The 25024-nt window shown below is 42.0% G+C and overlaps 2 protein-coding genes across 7 annotated transcripts in view; one reads left to right on the top strand and one right to left on the bottom strand.

The window, feature by feature from the left end:
• Positions 1-15567, top strand: part of SLC16A12 (solute carrier family 16 member 12) — a 34698-nt gene extending 19131 nt beyond the window's left edge. For 3 of the 5 annotated variants that reach the window (XM_005502997.3, XM_065067427.1, XM_065067426.1), the window contains exons 2-7: positions 2714-2919; positions 4984-5087; positions 6345-6488; positions 8882-9473; positions 10594-10853; positions 12017-15567. In XM_005502997.3, the coding sequence (XP_005503054.1) occupies positions 2819-2919; positions 4984-5087; positions 6345-6488; positions 8882-9473; positions 10594-10853; positions 12017-12279 (1464 nt within the window). In that variant the 5' untranslated portion in view covers positions 2714-2818 and the 3' untranslated portion in view covers positions 12280-15567. The remainder of the gene's footprint in view (positions 1-2713; positions 2920-4983; positions 5088-6344; positions 6489-8881; positions 9474-10593; positions 10854-12016) is intronic. The other 2 variants (XM_021288351.2, XM_065067428.1) reach the window with 2 other exon arrangements.
• Positions 15568-17452: 1885 nt separating this feature from the next.
• On the bottom strand, positions 17453-24652 carry LOC102084708 (interferon-induced protein with tetratricopeptide repeats 5). Of its 2 annotated transcripts, XM_021288348.2 has the most exons (3): positions 24484-24600; positions 21361-21441; positions 17453-19487 (listed from the first exon to the last, which is right to left on the bottom strand). In XM_021288348.2, the coding sequence occupies exons 1-3, from the start codon at positions 24486-24488 to the stop codon at positions 18050-18052; spliced, it is 1524 nt and encodes a 507-aa protein (XP_021144023.2). In that variant the 5' UTR covers positions 24489-24600; the 3' UTR covers positions 17453-18049. The 2 variants fall into 2 exon arrangements, with proteins under 2 accessions (XP_021144023.2, XP_005503053.2); XM_005502996.4 differs by lacking the exon at positions 21361-21441 and having other exon boundaries at positions 24484-24652.
• Between the last annotated feature and the right edge of the window lie 372 nt (positions 24653-25024).

Below are 25024 nucleotides of genomic sequence, written 5' to 3'. Positions count from 1 at the left end.
GCAGCACAAGTCCATGGATCATGTGCCCGTCCTCTATCTCTTGACTGCAGGCATTTTCAGCCTCCCTCATAGGTTTTGTGAATAATGTTATACTTGCCTACATACCTTTTTTTTTCTCTATTTGTCTGTGTTTGCATCAGAGAATTTGTTTCAGAACATAGTGGGGAGGGAAGGAGGGTGCGGGTACACATGGCACTGCTGTGTATTTGCCCTGAAGCAAATAGGTAAGGTCAAAAATTGAACTTTACTCTTCAAGCAAAATGTCACAGGGCTTGTGAAGAGGCCAGTTATGTCCTTGGGTTCATGTGGGCACCTGCAGAAGCTGCTCAGAAAGCTCTGCCAGCTGCATTGGCATTTTTTGCTGAGTATTAGAAAGTTGTGTCAGAAAAGGCAAACTGTCCTGGTCTCCATTCCAGAGCTTTCATTGATCTTTTATGTACATAAGTCCTGGTAATTGAATACCTCACAGATGACGTTTGAAATTCTAAACTCATTTGAATCTCATTTGCTTTGTGTATTTTTTCTAATCAGCTGTAGGAATGAGCATATAAAGACTGCACCCAGCTGCAACCCTTTAAACTCACTTAGGAGCCTCTATGCATGAGATACCAGGCTTGGTGGCTGCTTATCTTGTAACCCCAGTCATGAATTCCTGCTTGACCCTTGTGAGCTTTTGTGATCATTGCTATGCAGTCCCAACTGTAGCTATGTCAGATGTCCCATTTGACACGTGGCCTATTTATACAAAGAGTGAAACATTTCCGTAATCAGGCAGAGTGGAACACTGTGTATTTCTCCACAGAGCCATGGAATTGACAAGAAAAGCAGGTCATGAGAGATTTTATTTTTATATTTGAGCTCTCTTCTAGTTCATTAGTGTGGGTTATATTATAATAGTGCTTCATGCTGCAGTGAAGATCCCCATTGTACTAGACCCTGTATAAACACATAGAATAACTCAGACTTTGCAAAGACCCTATAATACCATTTAACTTCTGATTTGACAGATGTTCATGACAATGGAGGAGAAGAGAGCAATAAAAACAGTATTAGTACATGTTCTAATGCTTATTATGGGTATTGCTTTGGGCTCTGAATCATTAGAAAGCTTTATACATATATTTACTTATAGATAAATATTAGGAAAGCCTATTATACAAGGAGAGAATATAGGACAGTAATTTTTATTTCAGAATAGTATACAGCGTTTTTGGCATAAAGTAAAATGTATGATAGCTAACAGGCTGACTAGCACAGAAACACCAATAAGTGGCAATTGAGGAACATACAGAGACCTGAAACTGATATTTAATGCTAGCTTTTTTAGCTTGTAAAACTAGGTGGTGGTATAATAAAATTTTGGCATCTTTTGTGGATGTTTTTATTCACTGGTATTTTTCAAGGATACTCTTTCAAACATGTTTCCCTTAAATCCCTCTTCAAAAGCATTGACAGGCACATGTTTTGTGGTTCTCTTTGCTATTCACTTCCCATGGTGATTCAGGTGCTTCATACAACAGCACAGCCACTGGCTTTTGGAATGCAGCCATGTAGCTGCTTTCTTGAGTTGTGCTTTTGAGTAACTCTGCAACTACTTACCTCTTATGTGCTGTAACAGGTAATGTTTCCTGGAAAATCTGTGGTTCTTGACAGTGGGATGTTGCATATTCAGCATATTAGGTGACAAATAAGCTTTTTGAGGTTTCTCTCCAAACAAAACTGAAAGTCATCCCAGAGAGTTTGCTTATGTCTTATGAATCTTTGACCCAGAGGTTAGCTGCCTGCTGGTGATGGCAAAAGCATGGTCTGAGAGCCAGCACCACATGTCCCTGTCCGAGCGAAGCGGGTTGTCTCAGATCCCTCGGACTAGCCCTGCTGTGCAGTCACTGGCACAGAAGGGACTAAAGGCTGTTGGTCTCATGCTGCTGGTGACACCCACACCATCAGCAAAGCTACCCCAAGACACATGACTCAGTCACTCAGTGTCATTTGGTCTCCTGAAATGCCCTGTAGCACTCAGTGTGCATTTTGAACATGTCATGGGCAGGATGCAGGCACTCCTTTGATTTGAGTGGATGGAAGAGGGGGACAGGCTTGTTCTAACCTTCAATGAATTGTCCATACTCAGAATATGAAGTCACCATGTCCCACCTGATTACAGACTTCACCTAAGTTTTGACTTGTGAGAACAATGAGGTAATTTCATCATCAGATCTGCTCTGATTTTGCAGTGAATATTCCCTTTTCATACAAAGGTGAAAACCGTGTTCCCTCAGACGAAAATTTTACACTAAATTGTGTACAAGGAAGAATAGCTACTTTGAGTCAAGACTGCAACTGAAAATATAATTCCAATCAGGGACTGGTGTTAGTGAGGGGAGACCACTGAATGTAAATGAGCTTCGGTGACTAGCACCAGTAAAGTGTGTGACTTACATGTATATACTGTGACATTTGTGGGGGAAAAGGGTATCATGTGCTAGGATGTAATTGCCAGCCAAATTACCGAAATAAATGATACCAGACATGGGGCCAAATTCTGAGGGCATTCTGGCTTCCAACAAATTGTCATTGACTGCATTTGAAAGAAAACCCTCACTTTTATGCAATAAAGCTGAAGCTGTATGTCCTAGCCCAGCCATGCAGGTTACAGCACATGTGATATCCCCTGATTCCTTCTCTGCCTGTTTTTTTTCTCTCTCTCTCTCTTCAGATGGCTGGTGACCCATGTACCAGGCAGCTCAGGCTCTGCGAGCCAGATAGATTTGGCCTCTGCCACTGAGGCGAGGAGGAGGGAGGAATCGCCCCAGCCCGCACCATGGCCTCGCCCCGGCACGCCGAGCCTCCTGATGGAGGCTGGGGGTGGATGATTGTTGCTGGCTGCTTTCTTGTCACTATCTGTACCAGGGCTGTGACGAGGTAAAGGGGCTGCTGCTTGTCTTTCGGACCTGTTTGCAGTGTTACTTCACTTTTTAAATTTGTTCTTTTTCCTTAGGAAGAGGATTTGGGATCTCCCCTGATATCCCACAGTTGCAGGGGTTATTCTGGCTAGCTACAAACCTCTCTGTTGCTAAATTTTTAAAGGCTTCCTGAAATCTCTAAGGCTGGGGGGTGGGGTGGCTGAGGGATTATGAGCCCTCTGGTTTTAGTCTCGTGTCCTCTGACAGCTGCTCTGTCTCTCAACACCCTCTCCTTGATTCTTCACAGAATCAAAGCCTCAGACAAGCAGTGTTACATCAGGCTGTGGTGGTTTAGTCAGGGAGAAAAGAATCATGTAGGTTCTCCTCGCGTCCGCCATGTCCCTCTGGCCCCACAGCTGTGCACATTTTTGCCAGTCCCAGTGGGTTTGCCTTGCTCCCAAATCTACCTGAGAAACCTGTAAATACCACCCCTGCTCCTACTGCAAGCATTTCAGGTACCATTCTTACTGAGGTCTATGCCCTAGAGAGGAGGCCCCTCTCATATCTGAAATATGCAGAAAGTATTTTCTCAAAAATAGAACAGGAACAGACTGCTGCCTTGCATAAACATAATGTATGCATCTGGAGAGAAATGATTTTCACAGCTGCTGTTGGGTGGCTTTGATGTCAACTGGAAGCAGAGGAGCCTGGTGTGTGCAAACATGGACATTTAAACTATATTAAGCAGAGAAATAAAATCACCCTGGTGAGTGAGGAACAGTGAGACAGTGTCTTGTTGAACAGTTAGTATAGTGTAAGTACAGTGTGTTCTACCTAAATTTTATATTTCTTTTAAAATAAAGCTGCCAGATTTTAGGGATCTGAAATCTAGGCTCTCGGAGTCAATAGCATTAAAAGAGGCACAGAAACATTGATACAGTGTTAGTCTATGCATGCAAATGTACCAATTCCATAATAACAGTAGAGATTTTCTAGTGGATTTGATTCCTTTTTCATGTGTGGAATGCGTTATCTCAAAGAAATCACCTAATGGCTGGCACATATCTAGAGTATATACAAGAATGAAGTGTGTGCAAGAAAAAAAGCTGAAGAAAGTGGTTGTTCATTGATTTGCAGGAGGAAAAAATAAAAGGGATCTCTTGCTGATCCAGAAACCAGAATGAAACTATGCAGCCTTTTAATCCATTCCCCTGCAGAGACAGGTATAACAGTAACACTCGTTAAGCAAAGCAAAATAACCTCTCATAGAAACATTTTAATAAACTGTTGGAAGTTCGTTGGGTTCCTGCTGTGTTTTGATTCTTTGTTCACGAGGAGTTGCTTTTCACTTGCTTTGCACTTGTGCAGCCATGAACACATAGCTATAGTTGGGGTTGGCACTATAGGTAATACTCTGGCCCTGCCCTGCCAGTTTGTGCAGATGTGAATGCCACCATTATCAAACAACCACATCAGTGAAGAACTGGGGACTTGTGGCTTTGTGTACCAGGAAAGTCACACCGTGATGTGGCCTATAAATTGCTGGTGATAATTACAACTTCTATTTCATTTCAGTTAAAAATAATATTAATTATAAAAATCTAGCAGCAGATACCACAGTAAGAAATGTGGTATTATAATGTTCATAATATCTCTGGAGTAGGTATGAGTCTGAATTAGGTTCTATATCAGCTTAATCACCTAATCTCCCTATTGGGATAATAGTTGGACACCAATTTGTGACTTATTCATTGCCAGAGCAAAGCAAGGATTCTTCTCTGGTTGAATCACCCTAGCCTAGGTGCTTTACACAGAGTACTGCTGGAATTATTCAACTTGCACACATCATTTCATGTCTTGTCCCTCATGCATTAAGGTAACCCTCCATTTCCAATATCCCTTAGAAACTGTCTAAAAATTTCTACATCTCATTGGGATTTAGACAAGCCACAGATTAGATTTTCCTTGGAGCTGGAGAGGATCTTGAAGTGGATACTCCTTATACCTGAGGAGTGAGACTGGTGTTTTCTGTGAGGCAAATATCCCATGTTCAACAGAATGGTGTTCATGTTTTCTTTCCTAGGTGCATCTCAATTTTTTTTGTGGAGTTCCAGGCATACTTTGGGCAGGATTATGCCAGAACAGCTTGGATCCACTCCATTGTTGACTGTGCTACGATGCTCTGTGGTGCGTATTATCCTTTGAAGATGAATGTGGCTGCTTTTTCTTCAGCTCCATCTGGTTTTAGCATGTTCACAAGTTGCTGGAGTTAGCTGGGAAAGATAGGTACCGTGAATTCTCTGGAGTATGTTATATCCAAGCTGCTTCCCTCAGCATAGTTGTGCAGGAAGGGAGTGTCTTCATACTGTTGAAAAGAAACAGAACTTTGATTTGTCAAATGGTTTAAGTTTTCAGAAATGTAATTTAGTTGAGGTCTAGTTGGACAAGTTGTGTTTGAGAGCTACTAACTGAGCACTTGTTTCTTTTGCTTTTTGATTGGAATCATGTATGAGACTTACCACAGGATGCACATCTTGCCTTTGGATCAAGTCACAGTTATCCTCTTTTTAGCAAACTTGTATGTATACAAATAGTCTTTTCCTTTAAAAGAAAATTCAGTGTTGCTAAAAAATGGCATGCATTGATGCAGTACTTGTACTGAATTTCTCATGAGTTTACTTTAAAACTGTACCGTTAGGTGAAAATCCATGCCCTAATCCTTTGGAAGAGGGTTAATCCATGAGAATTGCTATGAGGACACAGGGATGCAGCTGGAATGAGACACTGCAATTCTCCTATGTCAGCCAGCTTATATCTTAGGGGAAAAAGAAAAATAAGGATAACCTTGCCCTGGCATTGCAGGTAGCAGAGAGGGAGAGAACTGGTGATGACACCCCGTGGCAGAGGCAGTGTGATCTGGGAGCCATCAACACTGGAGAAGTACAGGAGAGGTAGCAGTCCCAGAGATGGTCCAAAAGATGCGAGACTTCTCCTGTTTGTGTCTGATGCAGAACCAATAAGGCCAGGGAGGAGTGAGGAAGGATGCCTGAAGTTACTGAGGGCTGAAGTGCAAGTTTGAGGTGGCAGAAGGTCTCAGTGTTGTAAGCATGGAGTAATGAACAGTATGGGCTGTCACTGTGGCCTCTCTTGACCCCCAAAACTGCAGAATAGCTATGTTCCCTAATGGCTTTGATCTACTAAAATGGCTGCTGAGAAAGGTACTGTAAATTTCAGTTTTATCCTGACTTTTAGGAAAACAATTTTTAGAAGTTCTTTGGAGCTTACACCATTGTGATAGAAGAGGGATGTTGGAAGACTGCTCTGTGTAGCTGTGATCACTGTTTTCTCCTGCTTGCCTACTGCTTTCTTTTCCTTCATGAACATTGCAATTAACTGTGTGTGAGGACCTGCCATTAACTACCAGCTTTATTTATTTCTTTGAAGCACCGCTTGGGAGTTTAATCAGTAATCATGTATCCTGCCAAGTTGGCATCATGCTAGGAGGGCTGCTTGCATCTGCTGGACTAATTTTGAGTTCATTCGCCACCAGCCTGGAACATCTCTACTTATCATTAGGAGTCCTTACAGGTAGGAGGCATTCAGCCCCTTTGTTCCTGCCAGGAAAGCAACACGGGAATGTTAAAAATTATGGTCCTTCCTTTCAAGAGGGATGATCTCTTATCCATGTCATATTGCCAGCACACCGTTACTTATAGATACTCAGACCTGTTTCTGTCATTGTAAAAGAGAGGCTTTGGCTGGCCCTGTGAGGGCTCCAGCGCTCAGCGAGTCTCATACAGCCCAAATGCCACATGCTGCAAAAGCAACTCTTTAACTTCTGTTAGAGAGAGGGCTATTGTTAGAGTTCAGAAATTATGGGAGGTCAGGAAGGACTGCTGTTGCTGGTGATACACAAGAAGGTTTCCTTTTTTTGACTCTGATTTGGGAGGAGTTTTTTTAGAGTAGGAGTTCTAGACTGCCCCAAAATATTTGTGTATCAAAACAAAAAGTCTAAATCAAAACATAAGAGTAAGTGGGCAGAGGAGTGCTGGGTGAAAAGCTGGTACCTCAACTGTGCACCTTATTTTTGCATGCATTCCATTTGAAAAGTAAACAAATTGTAGATTGGTAGTGTTGCGGTAACAGCTCCTACATCTGAATTCAGGTATGGTGGTAACAAATATCTTTTCTCTGTCCTATCTCCTTGTGTTTGGTGTGCACAGAGGAACTTGAGAGGTGCCCATGGTTACACGGACATTCCTTCCTCATTAATACTGACGTGGTAGCCACGGTGATATAAGCCCTTGCACTTGGTCCCCTGTTGTTTAGTAACAAGTTGGTGGAATTACTGCAGTTCACATGCTGCCAACAGCTTATTTGTTTAAAAAAAAAGTAAATCCTTATTGTAGTGCATGTCACTCCTGTATTACAATGTTAATCTTTGGCAAACGTGTTCATAACAGATAAAAAGGCTTCTTGTAACTCGTGGGACTGTGTCACATACCATGCTAATGCCACCGAGGCTTCCTTAGCAAGAACCGCTGTGAATACTGAAGTGGAAAAGCGGTTGCACTTTGTACATGGAGTTGTAAAGAGCAATTAACTTCTAGTCTGGGGGGACTGATTAATGGAAAGGCGAACTGTTGGTAAAGGCTGGAGGTGGGAGCATAACTGGTGAAGGTCTATATCCATAAAAGCTGCAGGACTTGAAACTGTGAAGAGTGAAGCAGAGGTGAGGTGAGAAAGGAGGCAATATGTAGCAGAATTCCTTCTAAGAGATATGAAAATGTTTTCAGCCCCAAACTTTTCATCTCCACTTTTCACAGGACATTTATTGCATTTTTTGGGACCTGTTTCTTACTGCCAACTCCCTGAAAAATAAATGGGATGTGCACCAAATAGAGGATCATTTTCACAGGTCTCGAGTGATGATATCTAACTCAGAGCTGTTCCTCTGGCTCTGCTGCCCACACAGGTCCAACCCCAGCTCTCTGCTCTGCTCCTTCCTCCGCCTCCTGAGGGGTGCCAGAACAGGCACCCACCACCCCACATCCCTCTAATCCGCTTATCCCGTCCTGGCAGGCTCTGTGCTCGCCTGGCACAGTGCGGCCTTTGAAGAGGACGTGGCAAGCTGGTTACGGCACCGGGTGATTATCTCCTATTGGCAAGTTCTACCAAAGGCACTGGGGACTGTTTTAAACTTAATGTAGGACACACTCCAAAACCCTAGTCAGGAATTCATTTCTGCAGCTGATTCAGAAATATATGTTTTATTGTTAGGGCAAGCATTTGGTGATTAAAATCTGCTCTCTGGTTCTGCAGCAGAGACCACAATCTTTTTGTCAGTCCAAGAGACGGATCTTATTTTTTACTAAATTGGACATAGCTTTATTTCCTAAGGATTTTCCCCTGCTCTTTACCTGTAGGCATGGATTTTAAATGGTCAGGATGCCAAGCAGCTGCTGTGTGAAGTTTGTTTAGCTGACTAAAAAAGGTTTATTGTAGAATATTAGTAACAGAGACAGACTCTTTGTACTGTGTTTCAGAGATCTGAAAATGAATGTTCAGGGTTGCAACAGACTGGAACGCAAAATGGTGCCTCATTAGGACAGCGTGTCCAGTGCCAGCATCTGTGCAGACCCTGGGGCAAGACCTCATCTTGCATTCAAGAGAACTGACACACCATTTCTCTGATGTTTATTGATCGTCCTTGTTCTTTTTATTAAGTGAACCCCATCACTTCTTTCTGAGCCTTGTTATCATGGATTAATGATGACCTGTTTGTCAAGTCAGTGACCCTGACCATGGAAGAACGGAGTCATCCTGCTTTCTCTTCACACTGTGACTGGGCTGCATGATACAGCATCAGAAAAAGCTTCCTATTCATTCGGGCTAATGAAAGTGGGTTATGTGGTTTAATTTAGTTTGTTCCATGTGTCGTGCTTAGTATTAAGCCATCTGCACTGTGCTTTCTCTTCTAGGACTTGGGTTTGCACTCTGTTATTCTCCAGCCATCGCGATGGTGGGCAAATATTTCAACAAAAGAAAAGCGCTGGCATATGGAATAGCCATGTCAGGAAGTGGAATTGGTACCTTCATCCTGGCCCCCGTGGTCCAGCTCTTAATCGAGCAGTTTTCCTGGCGTGGAGCTTTACTCATCTTGGGAGGTTTTGTTTTAAACCTCTGCGTCTGTGGTGCCTTGATGCGACCTATCGCTCTTAAGGAAGACCATAAAACCACTCCTGAGTTTCTCGAACAGGATTATGTCCCCAAAGCACAGAAAGGAGACTTAAAACAAGTATCCATCTGTTCACCTTTAATCAAAGCATGGTCTCGTGAATGTTTATGCTACTGTTCGTGGAAGGAATATGACTTTTTACTGATGCCAGGTTTCATGGTGCTGGCAGTGTCCATTTTATTTATGGCATATGGCTGTAGCCCTCTCTTTGTCTACCTAGTGCCTTATGCTCTGAGTGTTGGAGTGAGTCATCACCAGGCTGCCTTCCTCATGTCCATACTTGGTGTCATAGACATCATTGGTAATGTCACCTTTGGATGGCTAACAGACAGAAGGTAATGGCTTACTGCTAAGCAAGTGTAAACTTTAGCTGCTGGGAGGCTGTGTGGAAATGAGGTGTAACACATGAAAGTTAACATTATGGACTTTTTCTGTAGCATGTGTAACTTTAAAAACCAACAAACAAACAAAACAAAACAAAAACCCCATACAGTCTAACTTTAAGAAATGGTTACTCTTTAATGTATGTCTCTTCTGAGTTTGTTCAATTCTGCTGTTTTGTTTGTGGGTTTTTTGTTTTGTTTTACCTGAAGAAATTGTTCATGCAAAGCTTTTGCATTTGACAGTGGTAATATAACCCCCTGCCTGAAGTATGTTGAGCGTGATCCTCTGTACATGTTTCTTACAGGATCTGACCCTACTTCCTCTGCCTTTCCATCTCTTTTGTGCTGCTGAGGAGGCACGGAAGTCATGGAAAAGGATCAGGGGTCTTGCCCAACACTGTCAGGCATATAGCCAGAAAGACTGACCTAAAATTGTTATACATTTTCCAATATGCAAGAACTCACCACCCTTTGCTAACTCATCTCACTCCAGACATTTGTGTACAGCATCTGTAACATCAGTAGAGACTGGCTAAATTAAGACAAGTTTTGATACTAAAGGACACATTATTTGTGCTTATTCAGTTTGTGGGAAAAATCAGTTATTGGTTTTGTGGGGCAGGGAGAAAGGGAGTTTGCCATCTTGCTTAGCTCACACTGACTCCAGTGTTTAAGGGCTGATGTGAAGGATGACAACTAAGAGAGGCATAATATTGGGAGCACCTTGCTGGGCTGGGATGTAAAGCGCGATGGAATACTGCTTTGAACATTGAAACTTCAGAGGGCTGCAAAATCCTGGCAGCAGAGTGGGTCCCCTCACTAGGGACAGCCCAAAGAATCTGGCAGGCAGCATGGGCTGCTGCTTACCAAATGTTTCTGCAGCTGTAGGTGGGCAGCTTTCCCTGTCTGGGCTTGTCAGTGTTGAGCTTTTTATCTTGAAGATGGCATAAGAAAATTGACTTAATTTTGAACTATATGAGAGAGAGAGACTGAAGTGCTACATGCCATGGCATAGAAACTGAGGTACTGTGTACAATGATAATATTTTTCTTTCCTATTTTGAAATTCGCAGGTGTCTGAAGAAGCATCGGCACTTTTGCTACCTCTTTGCTGTGGGGATGGATGGCCTCTGCTGTCTTTTCCTGCCAATTCTTCAAAACTTCCCCTTGCTTGTGCCTTTCTCATTTACTTTTGGCTACTTTGATGGAGCCTATGTAACACTGATCCCTGTTGTGACAGCAGACGTAGTGGGAACTTCTTCCTTATCATCAGCACTGGGTGTCGTGTATTTTCTCCATGCCATACCATATCTAGTGAGCCCACCTGTTGCAGGTCAGTTCATAAAATGACTTTCTTATAATCTTATCACTACTTCAGATTTACCTATTGCTGTGATGTAGAAGGAGAGGAAGGACAGCAGATGCATACTGATTGTGGAGGTAGCTGCTGGGCAGGGACTTAACACACCTAGACCTTCATAATACTCCAGATCCCACTTAAGCCCTGTGTTGATGGAATGATTTCTACATATAGAGCAAGTTGAAATTTAAAAAATAAACCAGAATGGAAATGGGCTTCTAAGAGCTGTTATATCACCAGTTCATGTAGTACAGAAATTGCAAGTGGTTGGAACAACAGATTTCACTATGAATTTACACAATTTTGAAAATGTAACCTAGAGAGTGTTTCATTCCAAGAGTTTGTTGTTTTTTTTTTTTTTTTTTTTGGGGGGGGGGGGGGAGGGTGCTTGGTTGGTTGAGTTGGGTTTTGTTTTCATCTCCAGAGTGCTTTGAACAGGTAGGTGTGTCAGCTTTACTACTGTTTGGTCACAAGCTCATCACTGTAATATCTAACCACCATTCTCCCTATCAGTTCCATTACAGTGAAGGAAGAATGAGAGCTCTACTCCTATTATTCTTTAGAAAGAACCTGACATGATTTTAAATACTGTGAAAGGACAGAGATCTTTTTTCAAACAGACATGTATATAAATATCTTGCATATTTTGTCTACCTTCACATCAATTCCTAATTAATCTCTGCTTCGAGTCTTTTAATTTAATTTTCCATAGCAAAAATTATTGCAAAATGGAATTATTTTAAGTGATGCATGAGCCTATCGCATAGCTCACTAGATGTTTCTGTAGGAAGATCTCATGCACACAATATTTAACCCCATGGCTCTCTAAGCATGTCTAAAGACTGACAGCTAAATCCATGCAGTTAGTTTATTTAGTTATGTGAGGAAGGCTGCTGTGCCTTCTCTCATGTGTTTGAACTACAATCAAAAGCTCATAAAAATCTTATCTGCCTGCTGAAGACAAATCTCTCCCTGCCCCAGGAGATAAAATTATAGTGACGGTGATGTAAACCTGTATTGTTTGATTATATTTTTATGTGATAAATCCAGAAGTTTATAAAACTGTTGGTCACATGATTTGTAAATTATTAGAATTCTGGTGGGCCTTTAAAAACCCATGATTTTTTTTCCTACAGGCTGGCTTGTGGACACAACTGGCAGCTATACTGCATCATTCCTCCTGTGTGGATTTTCTATGATATTTAGTTCAACGTTATTGTGCTTTGCAAGGCTAGCAAAGAAAATCAAAAGAAGGCATTTGCAGTCGCTCACTAATGATACTGGCACCAAACAGCACATCTGGACAAATGGAGCAATAGCTTATTCTGTCACAGCAGAATTAGACCAAAAGGATGTTGAATTTTTGGCTGTGGATACAAACAGCTACAACAACAGATGACAAGTGCTTTCAAGATTTAATACTACACAGCTGTAACTCAGATGGAGGTGGCTCTATAGTGTTATGCTGTTAAAGATATTCCTCTTGTGAAACAAGGCGTCTCTCAGTTAGATTTTTCTGTCATGTTTTAGTTGACTAAAATCTACATACAGCAACAGTAATACTAAGTTAATGCAGTAATAGAAGAAAGCTAGACTGAAAATAAAGAGAGTTTTTAGAGACAAATGTTCACAGATTTATTTGAAATGCAGTATGTCAACTCCACACGTAATCTTAAAGATGATAATTGGCTATAAACCAAAAGAAAACTACAAAGTAGTGTGCAAAACAGAACAATAAAGTTAAAATTATTTCAAAAATTAATGAAATAAGCTTTTTGGTGTTCTGGTCTATTGTGTTTCAATGGACTAATCACGCACAACACCAAAAAACCTCCACATCTATCAGTCCACACTAAACGATTTGCAAATAACTGTTTCAAGTGCCAAAGCCTTGGCACTTGGCAGAAAACTGTGATCTATGATGAAAGTACCTCTGGAGCAGCTTTAAGTTTTACAGTGTGTCTGAATTTTGTACATATGTTGCAATTTCATTTCAAATATGCTTTTAGACCTACCTTTCCTCAAACCCCCTAGAGCAACATTTTGAGGTTGTTGCTGCTTTTTTTCCTGGCTATCTTTGAAGCTTGAATTTCTAAACATTGACCTTCTAGGTACAATCCTCCAGCAGATCCTTGTCTCAGAGGGTAGAGGAGGTGCTGTGGCTGCTCTGCTGTCTGAAGAGGAGTAAATTTGTACCATTAGACTAGGCACACGGATAGACAAACTTGCTTTAGTTACATTAAATTGGAAGAAGTCCAAAGGCAGCCCAGGAGACCAGAAGAGATGCTTGTGTTTTTCCAAAAATGAGGAACATACTCCAGCTGGCTGCTTCATAGGAGCTATGGACTGAATGTAGTTCATGTGGTAAATTACTGGTGTCATGAACTAATAAATAATGGAATGTTTCTACATTTCCAGAGTGAAACCATTGTCAGCAATAGCAGAAGTTCACATTGCACAATGCAAATAATTTCTGTGTTTTGATACTGTATAAAGCTGCATTCTGTTCAATACCAAATTGATCAGTGTCCAAATAATTTTCACCAATGCTGAACTACTAGTTTTGTTAATCATCTGCAGTGTATTCAATGGTTTCTCATGGTGTCCTATTCCACTCTGTGCCTCAGAAGGGAAAGCAACACAGGCTGACATTCACAAATTTGATTTAGATCGAGAGTAAAACCATAGGGGTATAATCTATTTTTCCCTATATATCAATAGTATGTGTATCAAGTAGTTCTATTATTCATGCATATTTCAAATCTAACATATTAAAGTAATTTTTCTTCAGTTGTCTGTGCTCAAACAAAGCATTTCTCGCTGTCATGCTTCAGAAGCATGGTCGCAATCAGTAGCATGATCTACGTGGACAGATCACAGAACAACAGATGAGAATGCAAAAATTGCTTCAAACTAATAACATAAACATTTTTCAGCTCTGTGTGGCAACTGAGTCCTGGGCCCTAATTCTGTTTAACATGCATTCATAAAAAATTAATTATGAGTATTTCTTAATAAGTTAGGAAAAATATGCACATTTGGGGGGAAAATAAGTTTGCTTTATTAATTAGTAGTGTCGAAGAAGTTTTAGATCTTACTGCAAAAGTTTCACATCAAAAACTAGGGAATCTTGTGGTCGATAAAGAAGATAAGCTGTTTCAACAAGCTATAAATTACTGCTGTCATTTACTTTACAAACATTGAATTACTTTTTTTTTTACCACATCGTGACATGTCAGCAGTTGTTCATGGTAGAACTGCATATGTTAAAAGCCCGTTGGAATAATACTATATGCATTTTTATCCTAGTAAATAATACCATGTAATACATTGTTAATGTTTTTTGGATTTTTTTTTTTAATTTCAATATATTCTTTCATAGGCTTTTCTGTTTTGTGATTACCTTAAAATTAAGGCATTATTTATTGTTTTAAATGTCTAATTCAGCAGAAAATATTCAAATGGTTTTAACCACAGATGTTTTGTGGAAAATGGTACAAGTATTTCAAGATTTTTTGACACTGTTTCTGCTCTGGCTCATCAATAGACAAAAGTTTATATGCCAGAATGATGCTTTCTGTGCATAAAACACGCTGTGGAATACCAGTGCTGACATGAATCTCTGCATTAAGAAACAAAGACAGAAGGAAGCATAACAAGAAATAACCTGCAAGTGGAAGAAATGGGAATACAATCCAGGTTTGTGAAGCCTCATGCCCAGCTTCTGCCTGCTGGCCTACACAACCCAAACTGAACAGCTCATTTTCATCCTGCCATGTGAAATGTTTCAGGTGGCACATTATAGAATTCTCTAGATTATACTATTTTAAAAATTATATATTTATTGTATCTGCAATGTTTTTTTTTTTTTTTTTGAGATTATAATATTCATGCTGTTCTCTGTAGGGGCTATTTCCTGGCATGGCATGGTGCAGCTGTAGGCAGAGATACCTGGGCTAGCTGTGGACAATTTCCCCAGCTCCCACCTCATGGTCCCACCAGCCCCGGTAAGCACTGATGGATACAGGAATGAATGGACCACTGCACCACTGAGCCTGGATGGCTTCCCAGGACAGCATGGTCTGGTTTGGCTAGGGTAACATCTGTCTGAGACACAAACAGAAGGATCCTGCCTCAGATGAATCCTGCCTGGGATAATGCTCTGTTCTCTGCAGTGAATGGGAATTCAGTCTAAGTGAAGCTGCTTACAGCTGCTGAAGTTATCCTACATATTTCTATTCTGTGAGGTTTGAAATGGGGAAATCGTAATTATTTTTAAATTGCTTAGGTTTTAGTGATAATTTTTATCAGATCAGCCTTGGAACATTTAATAAATTGTACATTGAAAATTTGTGTGAAAGCAGCATTGAAAAACTCAAGTACCTTCTGTTGAAAAATAACCCTGTTTAAGGAAAGGAAAGGCAAGGCAAGGCAAGGCAAGGCCTTAAATAATTTTGCCAGCTTGGATGATCATTTATCTCCTGAAAAAAAAAAAAAAAGTTTGTCTGTGCTGCTATATGGTGAATATATTTTATATTGCCATGAGAATTCCCTGTTTGTTTTCTCAACTGTTAAAAAGCTATGCGAGAAGAAAAAGCTTGTTTAAGTTAAGCTGTAACAGTACTTCATGTACAGCATAACAAAGTCCTTAGTCAGGATGACCTCAATAAATAATACCTTCTTCTGAGTGACTGTTCTGTGGTATTCCAGCAGAGTTTCCTTAATAATTTAGAAGGTGCTTTTGATCCATAAATGAATAGTTCCTGAAGGGTTATCTTCATTTTTTTTCTCCCTGCATCCCTAGTGTAGGCTCCACTGATGTGTTCATACTTGGATGTGAATTCAGAGGTGCTTAGCTTCTGTGTGGTTCTGGTTTTACCCATTGGAATTAGACACTGCAAAATCTGGGTTTTGTTTTCTCTGCTTCCTGAGGCTCAAGCTCAGCCCCTTCCCTATGTTGGCAGGCCAGGCAATACAGCAGCACCACCGTGTGGGAAATAACATTTCTACTAATTTACAAGACACTAGGCAAGAAATAGAAGTCAGTGTATGCACAGAGCACCCCTGGGACTACTGCCGTCCAGCACAATCCTCCAGAGTCCAAAGAAGGTAAGGCACATGAAATGGATTTCTTGCGTCACTGCGCCTCACCATCAATTTCCTTACTGTGGAGAAGACTGAGCCACTTTGACTTTGAGCTAAAAGTTCAGGCTCATCTTTTTCCCAAAATACTTAATTGCTTCTTCTTATTTCTGCAAGGTTCATTTTCCAGGAGAGAGGCAGGAGAGGCCCTGGTGGCAGTGTGTGGAGGGAAGCATGGATGTGCCACCACGACTCTGGGAACCCATACCACCTCTTCATCATTCCTTCCTGCTGCCTGCTGTGCCTTCGGGAGGGTTTGGATGGAAACGATGCTGATGTTAGAAGCCTCAAGACTGAGAAAGGCAGTGAGGTCACTTAAGGTACCCTTTTGTCCACATAGCTGAGCACAACACCATAGGTAGTCACCAGTTCCTCACTTCAACCCTACTATTGTTCCTACCAGTTTTCAGGAACAGCATGTTAGTCCTGCTCACACTCCTTCCTCTTCTTCGCCCTCCCTGCTCTGTTCCTAGGTAGGGCCACCTTTGTTTGTAAGAGATAAGCTGGCAGGTGGCTGGAAAACAAGGATAGTTTGTGCCGCAGCCCTTAGGAAGATGTGGTTGTAGTACATGCACTGTTAAGCTCCTGATCACTTTCTCTTCTATTATGAAAGATTCTTTCAGCGAGAGCTGAGAAGGGAGAGGTTTCTTGATGTTTCATAATCTGGCATAATATTTTGTACTCCTTCAGGCTGTCACAGTGTCTGTACAAGGGACTGCTGTTGCAAGGGCAGGAATGCTCCAGGATGGCTGGAAACAAAAGTGCACATCCTTCCTGATGGGCTCTGTCACCAGTTTGTGTCATCCTACACTACTGACTAGGGCTTAGAAATGTTTTGGAAGTACAGCATTAGTTTTCCCTGAGAACCATGTTCTGTTATACCAAGGTACAATATAATGGAATTAGGCAACCCTGTTGTAAAGAATACTGTCTTTCAGTTTCATATCTAATAATATCCTAATATCCTCCACCGGTTCACTCTGTCCTTTCAGACCTTTCTTCCATTCACATAGGCTCTGTGGGCACCCAGCCCTTTGCTCTAGGTGCGCTCTGCCTTCTGTGTCCAATTCTGCATATTTCTTGTGTTTTCTATCCCTGGCTTGTTTCACAAGCATGGCTGCAGGTAGCCAGCTCATTGGTGTCTCAAAGACTGCCTTTCCTTCCACTCCAGATGTTTGCCGTAGCAGCTCCTGAGAGTGCTGTTTTGGGTAAACTAGATGGATGTTGTTTTGCACACAGTTTAATCCTTTGGTGCAACAGCTTTGGCGAAGCCAGCTTTGCTGAGAGTTCAGAAAAATAAATGGGGCTATCTCCTGACCTTTTCATATCCTGCCAAAACTTTAACCCTGTTACTTTTTCAAATGGCTATTTCCTTTTCTTTCATCTACTAATATGAGGATTGGTCAGGAGAGAGATATCAGAAGCAGCAGTTGATGGATGCAATGCTCTTTAATAGTTCACAACAACAATGCACATTTTGTAAGCTTTCCAGTGAAATAGCCAAACAGTAGTTATTTTTCATAGATAAACAACATACGAAATAGTAAACTGAACAGGTCTCCAACAAATGTTTCTTCTAAATACCACTTTAAAAAGACATCTTTTAAAAAAAAAAAAAAAAAGAAAAAAACCACAAACCAAAACAAAACAGAAAATCCATTTGTGTATAAGCATGCCTTTCTAGTAGACAGGTGAAGTACTATAATATAATTCTCTTATCTTTTTCTCAGTAGAAGGTAAGATCTGACATCCAGCTTAGAAGTTCTGTGTTCTACAGACCATCACTTAAACACAACCTGTATACCACTGTTAGCATTGAGGACTAAGACAGCTTAGCTATTATTTAGTCTTTCCAAGCACGTTCTCTGTTGGTGAATAAACAAACAAATGAACAGTCATCATCTGCAGCTTCTACGTTATCAGCAGAAAGCGATGCTACCAGATGTTTCTTCTGGTTATAACTTGAGAGCCTGTTGAAACGCCCTTGGGTTTGGGGTTTATTTTGGTGTGAAGGATTTTTGGGAGCTTTAGCTTGAGAGGGAAAGTCGTAGTTCACATAATGCACTCAGATACTCTTCATTGTCAGGATGCAATTCAACAGCTTTCTCATAGCACTCAGTTGCTTCATGTTTCTCACCATTTAGATTATGAATGAGTCCAAGTGTAGCAAAATCTGTTGCATCTCCTAAACCTCTCTGAATTTTCCATCCCAACAATTCATTCAGTGCCTGAATGCATTTAGTTCTTGCATAAGAATCTTCTTCAATTTTTAGCCCTTCTCTGTAATACCTAATGGCTTCAGACTGCGATTTCATATGAAAACGTTGAAAAGTGCCATAATGGTAGTACCATTCTTGTTTATCATTATTGAATAGAATACTTATCTGAATTGCTTTCTGAAAAGCCTTTTCTGCTTCTTCATACCTCTTTTCTTCTGCATACATCTTTGCTAGGTCAAGATGGGCAACAAAAAAATTTGACTTTTTATCAGTTGCTGTTTTAAAATGAAAAATGGCAAGTTGGATGAGTTCCTCCACTTGCTCTTGAGGTGGCTGTCTTGTAGTCCTTTTCAGTTGAAACAGCTTTGTTCTGTAGCAGATTCCTACTTGGTGATGCAAAAAGGAAGATTTTGGTGTCACTCTTAGGGCCTTTTTCAAAATCTCTAGTGCCTTATCCACGTCTCCTTTCCTTCTGTAAAATTTAGCAGCGTATCGCAGGAAATGAGGAAAATCAGGGGTTTTCTGCATTGCTTCTTGAATGTATTTCTCCCCTTCATTAACTTGCTTTACATCCTGAAGTCTTAATGCAAGTAATGCCACAATGAAAGTATCCTTTGGATTCAGTTCCACTGCACGCTTCAGGAGCTCGAGGGACAGGCTTTTATCTTCACACCGGCTGTAAAAAAGATCTTCCAAACGATACATTGCTATTGCATAACCAGCATTAAAATCAGGGTTATTTGGTTCATTCTTCAGAGCATTTTCAAAGCAATTCTTTGCTCTTTCATAGTATTTTCTCCCAAACTTTAAAAATGCCCATCCTTTTTCAGCACAGATGTCTGGAAGCTGATTCTTCTGTTGAGCTGTACTTGAAAGCTCTTTGCAGCTGTTTTCTACTTTGCTCACATAAGTTTGTGCTTCTTCATATCTCTTCATGTGGTAATAGATCCAGGCATAGTTCCCCCAAGTAACAAGACTTCTCCTGGCAATTTCATCTGGATGATTTTTTTTAATTTCTTCTTCAGCTATTTGGAGATTTTTCAGGGCTTCCTCATTTGAATTCTTTAGGTGACATACATAGGATAGTAGATTATAATTTCTTATGTTGGATTTTATGAAAAACTCAACCTGATCTTCTATTGTTTCCTCCAGTTCATCAAGATCCACATCCTGCTTCAGCAAAGTCCAGGTAAAATGACATTCTAGCTTCAGCAGGGAGCTCTTCAAGGAATTATTGGAAATGGTACTAGAAGAAATCAAAGAAAAACTTACTTATACTCCATTTGCTTTCTGCTACCCTTATTTTTAAACCAGGCATGATGTATTTCAAAAGCAGGCAATACCTCTCCTGGTCCCACTAGTCACCTATACTGCAAACAAGCCAAAGCTGTCAGAAACCATAGGTCTAAAGAGTTTAATAGTTATTTTAGTAATTATGCTTGCCAGTGTATGAGAACACCTCTTATGTAGCAACAGAGCTGGTGGTCTGGACATCAAAGAGGAGAGCTAGCTTCTGTGGTAAAGCTGGCACACCTCTGGGCCTCAAGAATATACTTCCTATACTGGGAACAATTGCTGAAGCCTACCCAAAAGAGGTAATCAAATAAAAAACTTTCCTCATAATAAAGTGATATAGTGCCTTTCCCATGTTTCTGTATATTTTATGGTTTGGATTATAAATTTTGTTTTGAATTTCTTGCATTTGTAAATCCTTGTTTGTTAGATCACAGTGCCATTTTAATCTTACGGATACTGATGTATCCAGTAGTTGCTCCTGGATCCTACCAGTTTCCACAGTTGCTGGCACTTGGATGTATAGGACCTGAAGTGTGCAGCCCTACTCACTTGCTGGTACAGACTGCACTCTCACTAACCCTATGGGCACCCAGAAAACAGCTCTGGATATCTAGTAGCTGGTCAGGGATCCTCTCACTGTCCAGCTGCCTCACACCTAGACACACACATTCTCACACATATTGACTAGACCCTGTTTACATACAACTGGTCCTTAATACCTTTTTATCCCTCTCTATTTTTCAACAGTGGTTCCTTCCCAAATCACCCACATCCCTCATTTCCCTGCCTTTGGTCTTCTCCCCAAACATTCCATAATAAGTTTCAATCCCCAAATGCTTTCTCCTGCACCCTGTACTCCCATTTTCCTAGGCAGTTCAGACTGTAAGGCACTCATGTAAGGCAGGCTTGGCAGGGCTGGGTGGGGGCTTGTGTCCCTGGCTGGGGCATTGCAGAGCTGCCACCCACCCTTGTGCCTCTGTGCTCCTCCATGTGTGTGGGGATGAATGGGCTGGTGGCTCTTGGGACAGCTCTGGAAGCAGCCATGGCAGGGTATTATTTGGGTTCCCCCTCCTGCCTATGCCTCTGTGTGGGTGTGCAGACCAGCTTTTATCACACAATCTATCAAGGATAAACCTTTACAGTGCGGAGAACACTTCAGTCCATATTGTGCTCTCCCTTCACAAAAGAATGGTACATGCCTTTATAACTGGGGCTTCTTAATCAAATCCTTCATTGTTAGAAAGATTTCTCTGCTCTCTCTCCTGTAAGACCTAGAGGGTCTAACAGCCTGCATGGTACAATGTCTGCTTCCCCCCAACTGCTCAATCATGTGAAAGAGGAGATGTCTTTGGGGTTAAAAAAAGGAGTGGAAACACTGGAAAAGTACGAGGAGGCAAACCAAGGAGGAATTGGGAAGCAATTTTTACAGGTTCTGGGACAGTGGGAAGGACACTGGGGAAAGCATCTCTGAATACGTTTCCACCCAAACCATCTGCCACAGGTACTGGAGGGAGGTTAACCAAAAAAGGTATTTATTAATGTTCTTAATGCATAAGTTTGCCTTAGAGGCTTCTTTGCCTTTCTCCTTTGCCTAACTGATGTGCTTGATTGGTATTAACCAACAGTTCCTAATCAGAAAGCTGTATGTGAGGTAAACCCACTAATCTGGAATGTAGGAGAAGTAAGTTCCTATTATTATCATAACTATCTTGTTAGAAACCTTTGCCTACAGGTGAATACCACAGAACAGATATTGGCTCCCAAATCAACAGGAATATCTTGAACTATTTAAGCAATCCTATTCAATTCAAAATGAAACTTACATTTTTACTGCCTCATCTGAGACCCATGATAATGTCCATGGACGATAGCAACAGTGAGGAGTAAGTAATGAAAAGACATTTCTGGAAAAATGAATATTCATGAATATCACAAAACCAGGTTTGTTATGCAGATTAAATATAGTTAGCTTAGTTCCACAGATAATTGGTAAATACAATTTCCAAAGTTGTCATAAACATATTAGTTTATTGTATGCGTGTGTGTGCATGCATGTGTGTATCACAGTATCACAGTATGTTTGGGATTGGAAGGGACCTCAAAAGATCATCTAGTCCAATCCCCCTGCTGGAGCAGGAACGCCTAGGTAAGGTCGCACAGGAACACGTCCAGGTGGGTTTTGAATGTCTCCAGAGAAGGAGACTCCACAACCTCCCTGAGCAGCCTGTTCCAGTGCTCTGTCACCCTCACTGAGAAGAAGTTTTTTCTCAAATTTAAGTGGAACCTCTTGTGTTCTAGGTTGATCCCATTACCCCTTGTCCTATTATTGTTTGCCACCGAGAAGAGCCTGGCTCCGTCCTCGTGGCACTAACCCTTTATATATTTATAAGCATTAATAAGGTCACCCCTCAGTCTCCTCTTCTTCAAACTAAAGAGACCCAGCTCCCTCAGCCTTTCTTCATAAGGGAGGTGCTCCACTCCCTTAATCATCTTTGTTGCCCTATGCTGGACCCTCTCCAGCAGTTCCCTGTCCTTCTTGAACTGAGGGGCCCAGAACTGGACACAATATTCCAGGTGTGGTCTCACCAGGGTGGAGTAGAGGGGAAGGAGGACCTCTCTCGATCTACTAACCACCCCCCTTGTAATACACCCCAGGATGCCATTGGCCTTCCTGGCCACAAGAGCACAGTGCTGGCTCATGGTCATCCTGCTGTCCACCAGGACCCCCAGGTCCTGGTAATTTCCCAACCTATACTGGAACCTGGGGTTGTTCCTGCCCAGATGCAGGACTCTACACTTTCCCTTGTTAAATTTCATCAGGTTATTCCCTGCCCAACTCTCCAGCCTGTCCAGGTCTCTGGATGGCAGCACAGCCTTCTAGCGTGTCAGCCACTCCTCCCAGCTTTGTGTCATCAGCAAACTTGCTGATAGTACACTCTATTCCCTCGTCTAAATCATTAATGAATATATTGAATAATATTGGCCCCAGTACTGACCCCTGAGGCACTCCACTAGATACTGGCCTCCAACTAGACTCCGCACCATTGACTACCACTCTCTGGCTTCTCTCTTTAAGCCAGTTTGCAACCCACCTCACTACTCTATTGTCTAGACCACACCTCTTCAACTTAGCTGTGAGAATGCTGTGGGAGACTGTGTCAAAGGCTTTACTGAAGTCAAGGTAGACCACATCCACCGCTCTGCCATCATCCATCCACCTTGTTACAGTCTCATAAAAGGCTACGAGGTTGGTCAAGCATGACTTACTCTTGGTAAAGCCATGCTGACTGCCCCTAATAACCCTCTTATCCCTGATATGCCTTGATATGGCACCAAGGATAAGCTGTTCCATTACTTTCCCAGGGACAGATGTGAGGCTGACCGGTCTATAATTACCCGGGTCCTCCTTTTTGAAGACTGGAGTGACATTTGCTTTCCTCCAATCCTCGGGCGCCTCTCCCGTTTCCCAAGACTTGGCAAAGATGATGGAGAGCGGTCTAGCAATGACTTCAGCCAGCTCCCTCAGCACCCGTGGATGCACCCCATCTGGACCCACGAATTTATGGATGTCCAGACTATTTAATTGCTCCCTAACCCAGTCCTCATCGACTAAAGCAAACTCCTCCATTGACCTGGCTTCATCCGTGGTCTCAGGGGTACAGGGCTCCCCAGGACAGCCTCCAGCAGAGTAGACAAAGAAGGCATTCAGTAATTCTGCCTTCTCTATATCTTCTGCCACCAGGGCACCCACCCCATTTATCAGTGGGCCTACGTTGCCTCTGGTACTAGTTTTATCTGCTATGTATTTGAAAAAGTTCTTTTTGCTGTCCTTGACCCCTCTCGCCAGCTGTAATTCTAAGGAGGCCTTGGCTATCCTAGCTGCCTTCCTACATCCTCTAACAGCAGCCTTATATTCTTCCCAAGTGGCCAGCCCCTGCTTCCATGACCTGTAAACTCTCCTCTTCTGCTTGAGCATACCCAACAGATCCCTATTCAACCACGCAGGCCTCCTGGCTCCCTTCCTTGACTTCCTTCGTGTGGAGATGCTCTGATTCTGAGCATGGAAGAAGCAATCTCTGAATGCAATCCAGCTATCTTGGGCCCCTTTTCCTTCAAGCAGTCTTGCCCATGGGATTTCCCCCAGCAATTGCTTGAAAAGGCCAAAGTTAGCCCTGTTAAAGTCCAGGGTTGCAATTCTACTTGCTATTCTGTTCCTGCCACACAAGATGCTGAACTCCACCATCTCGTGGTCACTGCAACCCAGGCAGCCCTCAACCTTTACTGCTTCGACCAGACCCTCCTTGTTAGTGAGGATGAGATCCAGCAGTGCACCTCTCCTAGTCGGCTCCTCCACCATCTGCATGAGGAAGTTATCATCAATGCACTGGAGGAATCTCCTGGACTGTGGCTGGCTGGCTGAATGGTCCTTCCAGCAAACATCAGGGAAGTTAAAATCACCCACAACAACCAGGGCCTGTGACTGTGAGGCCACTCTCAGCTGCCCATAGAAGGCCTCGTCAACTTCCTCAGCCTGATCTGGTGGCTTGTAATAGACACCCACAACAGTGTCACCCCTGCCAGCATCTTGTGCCCCACGCTGTAGCCCAGAAGCTACACTATGCTGTTTGCTGGTCCTCACAGTTACAGAGATCAGAAAATAAATTCTCAGATGCATCAGTGCCAGCTACACATTTGGCTGCATGAACACAGTTTTTCTGACTGTCAGCTCTGTTCACAGAGACTGTCCCTTGTTGGAGATGCAATAACATTACCATATTCAATAGCATCCTTTCTTTATTTTGCTTCTTCCAGTAAATATTCTGCAAAGTACTTTCTGCTGTTTGGATCAATAAAGCCCCTCACTGCTTATATTTATGTAAATAATAAGCATTATTTTCTGCAGCATAGCAAAAAAGCATCTTTCAGAGACTGGGTTGTGTGCTTACCTCATGGTTTTCCTTCTCTGCTCACTTGTCTTAAGGTAGCTTGAAAGCCAGAAGTCTGCTACTCTGTGTTCTTGTGACTTCCCTTTTATGTACTCCAGCCCTCACATGGTCTGTGACCAATTTAATGAGAACCAGAAAGTGAAACTTCAGTTTATGTCTGAATCTGCAAAAGAAGCTGGAACAACTGCCAGCAGGGGAATCGAAACTTATGAGTCACTGAGCTGTTTTTTTCAGCCTCGCTCTGTGCCATGCATTACACTGTGTTGTGGAGAATGCACAACGGCTCCTAGCGGCTCCCAGCATTTACTGTGTTCAAATTCAGAGGTATCCATGATAAGGAGAATATTTCAGGCTACTGTAGGCTGACCTGGTTATCATGCCTAGGCTAGGGAAGGGTCATTTACCCCTCCTGTCTCTGCTGATGTATCTTTGCACTATTTTGCACCATGCTTTGGGGTCACGGTTTACTGGTGTGGTGTCATACACATAACATACAACATCTCATCACCCCTGCCTGCACTCCTGCAGGTCCTGCTGTCTC

The sequence above is a fragment of the Columba livia genome, chromosome 6 (assembly GCF_036013475.1).
Source record: "Columba livia isolate bColLiv1 breed racing homer chromosome 6, bColLiv1.pat.W.v2, whole genome shotgun sequence".
In the NCBI taxonomy this organism is placed as follows: Eukaryota; Metazoa; Chordata; class Aves; order Columbiformes; family Columbidae; genus Columba; species Columba livia.
Note: the sequence above shows the minus strand (reverse complement) of the source record. Positions and strands in the feature narration are given on the sequence as shown.